This window comes from Scomber scombrus, chromosome 22 (genome assembly GCF_963691925.1).
Source record: "Scomber scombrus chromosome 22, fScoSco1.1, whole genome shotgun sequence".
NCBI lineage: Eukaryota > Metazoa > Chordata > Actinopteri > Scombriformes > Scombridae > Scomber > Scomber scombrus.
In genome coordinates this window covers 21,313,036-21,319,360 of record NC_084991.1, presented here as the reverse complement: position 1 = coordinate 21,319,360, position 6,325 = coordinate 21,313,036, and the positions used below count along the sequence as shown (strand labels likewise).

Genomic DNA, 6,325 nt, shown 5'->3' with positions numbered 1-6,325 from the left:
AAAGAAAAACAGCAACCTGCAACATAAAACAACTACACACAGTCGGTTTGGCCATATTTCACATATAAATTATAATAACCTCACTTTTCAGGTCATGGTAGAAATAAATAAATAAATGACAAAAGGTAAATCAAATAAAGTATTTTATTGATCAGTAAACACAATGTAGAAAAAGATTTGTTTGGTTTAACCCTCCTGTTGTCCTCAGGTCAAGAAAGGACAGGAGGAAGGAAGGAAGGAAAGGAAAGGAGTAAGGAGTCATGGAGGAAAAGAGGGAAGGAAGGAAAGGAAAGGAGGAAGGGAGGAAATAAGGAAGGAAAGGAGTAAGGAGGGATGAGGAAAAGAGGAAGGAAGGAAGGAAAGAAGGCAGTAAGGAGGGAGGGAAGAAAAGAGGAAGGAAGTAAGGAGAGAAGGAAGGGTGGAAGGAAAGAAGGTAGGAAAGGAGTAAGGAGGGATGGAGGAAAAGAGGAAGGAAGGAGGGAGGGAGGAAAAGAGGAAGGGAGGAAAAGAGGAATGGAGGAAAGAGAAGGAAGGAAGAAAAGGAGGAAAGAAAGGAGTAAGGAGGGAGGGAGGAAGGAAGGAAGGAAGGAAGGAGCAAAGAAAGAGGGAAGGAGGTGGAGAACGAAGGGGAACAGTCAAAAGAGGCGGGGTCAATTTGACCCGGGAGGACGACAGGAGGGTTAATAAGTCCAATATGAGCTTAAAGGACATTTTTTTTTATAGCTATAACCTTAATTTAGCTCTCACCACAACGATGCATTTGACTTAAAGATGTACATGTGTTTAAGAAGAATGCTTCATTTTCACTTTAAATTTCAAACAAGCATGAAATCATCGTCGTATCGATATGGAGATACGATGATGTGTCCATATCGTGCAGCCCTGCTCTAGTTCCTTCCTCATGTCCTCCAGTCTGAGTTTTAGTCCTCTAGCTTTTAAGTTTGTTCGTTTTTGGATAAAATTAAAGTTTTCCTCCTGTTGAAACAAAACAAAAACCTTTAAATAACTTCACCTCTCTCTCTCTCTCTCTCTCTCTCTCTCTCTCTCTCTCTCTCTCTCTCTCCTTCTTTCGCTCTCTCCTCTCTCTCTTTCTCTCCCTTTTTCTGTCTCTCTCTCTCCCCCTCCCTCCTTCTTACTCTCTCTTTCTCTCTCTCTCCCTCTTTCTGTCTATTTCTCTCTCTCTCCCCCCTCCCTCCTCCTTTCTCACTCTGTCTCTCTCTCTCTCTCTTCCTCTCTCTCTCCTTTTTCTCTCTCCGTCCCTCCTCCTTTTTTTCTCTCTCTCTCCCTCTGATAGAAAATGTGCCCTGAGCGGTCAGACCAAAACCTGTAAGCACAGAATCAAGTTCGGAGATTCGTCCAACTATTACTACGTGTCTCCTTACTGTAGATATAGAGTGAGTATGAACACGAACACACACACACACACACACACACACACACACACACACACACACACACACACACACACACACACACACACACACACACACATACACATACACATACACAACCTCAGGAGTCCACAGTCTTGTTTCTCATTGCGACACCTGCAGGACAGTTTCACACTTTTTTCAAGTCTGTCTTAAAACAACAAAAATGTATTTAAAAGTTGATCTGAAGCTTCAGCCGTCTGAATGAAAGAAAGAAAGAAACAAACAGGAAGAGGAAAGAAAGAGAGCAAGGAGGAAGAAATGAGGAAAGAAACAAAGAAAGAAGGAAGGGGAAGAAAGAACAAGCAGGAGGGGGGAGAAGATGAAGAAGAAGAGGAAGAAGGAAAAACAAGAGGAAGAAAGGAAAAGAAAAAGGAGGACGCTAAAGAGACAGAAAGAAAGAAAGAAAGAAAGAAAATGAGGGAAGAAAACGAGGGAAGAAGATGAAGAAAGAAAGGGGAAAAAAGAAATGAAGAAAAATGAAAGTAAAATTAAGGGAAAAAAAGGGAGGAGAAAGACAGAACAAGAAGAAAGAAAGAGGAGAGGAAAATGAGTCAAATCTTCATCTTCTATGTTTCAACGTTACAGTGTTTTTAGTAGCAAAGTCTTTTTGTTACTATACTTCCACCACAGCTCAACAGGGAAACACTAAGAGGGAATCTGATGCTAAAATGACTGTAAATGTGTCAGATATCACTTGATATGAAGAAGAAATGTTAAGCAGATCCTCCTTCTGCCTACTTCTTGAGAACATTATATTAACACCAGCAGATGTCAAGTGATGAGCTCTTTGGAGCTTCATGTAGTGATCAACAAAAACCTCATAAACTGTTAAATAGTTTGTAACATTCATGTCTGTCTCTGTCTGTTTCAGATCACAGCAGTGTGTAATTTCTTCACCTACATTCGCTACATCCACCAAGGGCTGGTCAAACAGCAGGATGGTGAGTTATAAACACGCTCGTTTCCTTTGTTCCTTATTAAAGGCGAACCACACAGAGGTTGAGGGGGGTGAATGAAGACAGACTTTCAGCCTTCAGTGAGGTGTCACTGAAGGCTGATTTCCACCGGGTCCGTCAGTGGTGCAGAATGGCTACGCCGCTGTCACCGGAGCTGATCGCTGCTACTCTAATCAATGAGTTTGACCCCATCTGAATCCGCAGCAGTTCTATTTTTGACGGGGCCGTTTCTAAATTGCTTCAAGCTCAACAGAACAGATTGCACCAGACAGGAAGTCAGACACAGAATCAGCATAATAAAACTTCCAAATGACAAAATAAAACAACCTGTGCAGAGTCCCGATCATATTTCAGCAGATAAAGACATCATTTAAAACCGCCACAAAAATCAAAGAAAACGAAGAAATCAACTAAATTTGAGCAAGTTTAGTTGTGCTGCTACTACGGTAATTACGGTAGCCTAAAGGCACTCGTTCGGATCATAGACTGTATATAAGAAATGGACGTAACATCCGTGACGTCACCCATTGGTTTGTGGACTGCTGCTCGGAGGCCAATAGTATCGGATCTGAGCAGCGCCATCTCGAAAATTTCAGGTGCATGCTGGGAAAAATAAAAACAGGGATTCTACTTATATGGGCATCAGGAGGAGCATGAGGCGCCCTCCTGAACCTGTGAACCAATCAACCTGTCAATCACGACGTAGCCACGCCCTAATGCATACCCTGCTTTATCGTCACATATAAAATCAGGGAGGCCAAAATGTCCCAAATGAACATCACACTGCATTGAAGAAGGCTTTAAACTAGCGATTGAGACCATAAACACATTTTGAAAACGTTTACTGAGGTTAGAAATCAAGTGAGAAGTTGGTGAATTCTCCATTGACTTGTATAGAGACGGAAGTCCTTTTGACACCAAAACGGTCGCCCCCTGGTGGCCTTTTGATAGAATGCAGTTTTAAGTTACTTCCTCGTTGGCATCATTTCAGAGGACTTGAACTCCCCACCTGGTCTTAAACATGATATTTTAAACATGTGTGTTGGTGTTTGTGTGTTTTCAGCGGAGCAGATGTTCTGGGAGGTGATGCAGCTCCGTAGAGAAATGTCCTTCGCCAAGCTCGGCTACTACAAAGACCAGCTGTGACTGACGGACAGCCCCCTTCCTCCAATCACAGCAGACTCTCCCCTGAAGCCCCGCCCCCTACCCTTCCTCCTGTTCCTGCTCCTCCTCCTCATCATCAACACCTCCTCTTTTCCTGTGTGTTTTTGTGTGTGTGTGTGTGTGTGTGTGAGAGAGAATAACACTAAAAAGACTGACAGGCTGTGACATCGCTGGTCTGGTTTTTTTGTTACTGATCTGAAGTTTTTGGTGAGTTTCTGTTTGACATTTTGATTCCAGGATTATTATTTTTCTTTATTTTCTTGTATAAAAAAAAAAAGATGTGACACTCCTCCTCCTCTTCTTCTTCCTCCTGCTGGAAAACAGAGCTCACAAACTAAAGTATGAAGTTTGTCTGCATTTATAAAAACTCATCTGAGGATCTTTGACTTTCTACTAAAGGAAACGCACAAAAATAATAATCTTAAGTTAAATTAGCGCGTAGCAGGGCTGCAATAAGTCAAATTCTTCAGTTATTACTAATAAAAAAAAACACTTTACTGGATAAAATCACAACAACAGAGAATCAGAGCAACTGTAGGAGGAAAAAACTGTAATTTCAACTGAGAAATATCACATAGAAATATAAAGTTTAAGGCAAAATTCTACAAAAAGTCAGAATTTGAGAGTAAATGTTCATATTTCAAGAATAGAGTTGAAATAAATTATGAATAAAGTTTTTTTATACCTTTTTATTTTACAGATTGAAACATAACAAGACTTGTTATCATTAAATTACAACTTTTCCTCCAATTTTGGCTTAAAATATTTAACTTTTTCCTCATATTTGTCACGATTCTCCAGTTTTTGAAAATGCAACTTTATATTTAATCATAAAACTGACTGTTCTATAAAAATATAGATTTTTTTCCCTTCACTATTATAACTTTATTCTATAAATATTGACTTTCTTTATGAAATTACAATCAAAATATTGAACTTTACATTGAAATATTTACTTATTTTTTCTCAGATTTTGACTTTACAGTGAAATATTTGAAACCTTTATTGTCAAAGTTGCAGCTTATTCTCAAAATATTGACTTTATTCCTCAAAATTATAATAAAATCCTCAAATTTTATCGTTGAAATTGTAACTTTTCCTCACAAAACTACAACTTTAAATCAAAATATTGACTTTTTATCAAAACTATGCTAAAAATTCTCAAATATTATTGTTAAAATTGTAATTTTATCTCAAAATATTGACTTAATTTTCTCAAATTTCAACTTTTTTTTTCTTGAAATGACGACTTACTCTTCAAAGTCATAACATTAAAACATGTATTGATAGTTTTTTCTCCTAACAGTGGCTCTGCTGCTCTGCTGCTGCAGCTATAATTATTCAGTAATGTTGTAAAGTAAAAAAAACTCTCACGTTAAAATGACCAAACAATCATTTTCCCTTTTTTTATTTACTAAATGAAATATATAAGCTTTATGTTAAACTTTATGTTGAAGACGTTTGGGTGATTTTTCTTTCCTTTTTTTTTTTTTTTAACAATCTAATGAAGTCCAGTTGAATGCAAAGATAATCAGAAGAAGTGAAAAAAAAGTACTTTCAGCTTGAAGAAATCACATTTATTTATAATTTCTAACGAGGTTTATGACGTTTTTTTTTCTGTTGTCAGGATGTTTTTCAGGATGTTCTCGGTTTGGTTAAAAGAAAAAAACACTAACGTTACTGATTCATTATCACGAAACGCTGCAGAAAACATGCTGACGTTGACGTGACGTTTAAACTGACATATAATAAACTGAGGGGGAATTTTCCTTTTAAATCGCTCCTGCTGGTTTCAGCCTGCTGTATTTAATCAGGAAATCTGTAGATAGGTACGCTGAGTGTGTGAGTGTGAGAGTGTGTGTGTGTGTGTGTGTTTGTGTGTGTGCGCTTGGTGTTCTGTAAACTTTATAAGTGTTAATTTAAACCTTGACTCCACTCCTCTACATCTCTCTCTCTCTCTCTCTCTGTCATTCAAAGTCAATGTCACTCTCCCGGTTTGGTTTAGTGCCTTTTCTCTCAGACACTCTGAAATAAAAACAGTAATACCTCTGGAAACACGCCTCTGTCTCTCTCTCTGTGTGTGTGTGTGTGTGTGTGTGTGTGTGTGTGTGTGTGTGTGTGTGTGTGTGTGTGTGTGTGTGTGTGTGTGTGTGTGTGTGTGTGTGTGTGTGTGTGTGTGTGTGTTCAGATATGTGTAGGTGTGTGCAGATGTGTGTAAGTGTGTGCAGATATGTGTAGTTGTGTTCAGATGTGTAAGTGTGTGTTCAGATATGTGTAGGTGTGTGCAGATGTGTGTAAGTGTGTAGTTGTGTGTTCAGATACGTGTAGATGTGTGTAGGTGTGTGTAGTGTGCAGATGTGTGTAAGTGTGTGTTCAGATATGTGTAGATGTGTGTAGTTGTGTTCAGATGTGTAAGTGTGTATTCAGATATGTGTAGGTGTGTGCAGATATGTGTAAGTGTGTAGTTGTGTGTTCAGATACGTGTAGATGTGTGTAGGTGTGTGTAGTGTGCAGATGTGTGTAAGTGTGTGTTCAGATATGTGTAGATGTGTGTAGGTGTCAGTAACTGTCAGTTAACTTCAGTCATCAACAGCACATCCAATTTGCCGGGGTAAAGAGATCATTATTTTAACACTATCTGACTGCACTGTAGTTAACCATCAAATCAGCAACATTACATCGGGGAACATTTACAAATGATATGTTAAATAACAGACAGAAATGACAACTGTAATCTCTGTTCTGAGTGCAGTTATTGGGGCTTAACTATTT

The 6,325-nt window shown here is 38.7% G+C and overlaps 1 protein-coding gene across 1 annotated transcript in view; it reads left to right on the top strand.

Annotated features, from left to right (window-relative positions):
- The window catches only part of rab3ip (RAB3A interacting protein (rabin3)), a gene marked incomplete at its 5' end in the record, with an annotated part of 7,757 nt that extends 3,803 nt beyond the window's left edge, over nucleotides 1–3,954 (top strand). Inside the window, 3 exon segments of the mRNA XM_062443944.1 lie at nucleotides 1,295–1,394; nucleotides 2,305–2,374; nucleotides 3,453–3,954. Coding sequence (XP_062299928.1) covers nucleotides 1,295–1,394; nucleotides 2,305–2,374; nucleotides 3,453–3,535 — 253 coding nt within the window.
- Nucleotides 3,955–6,325: the final 2,371 nt, after the last annotated feature.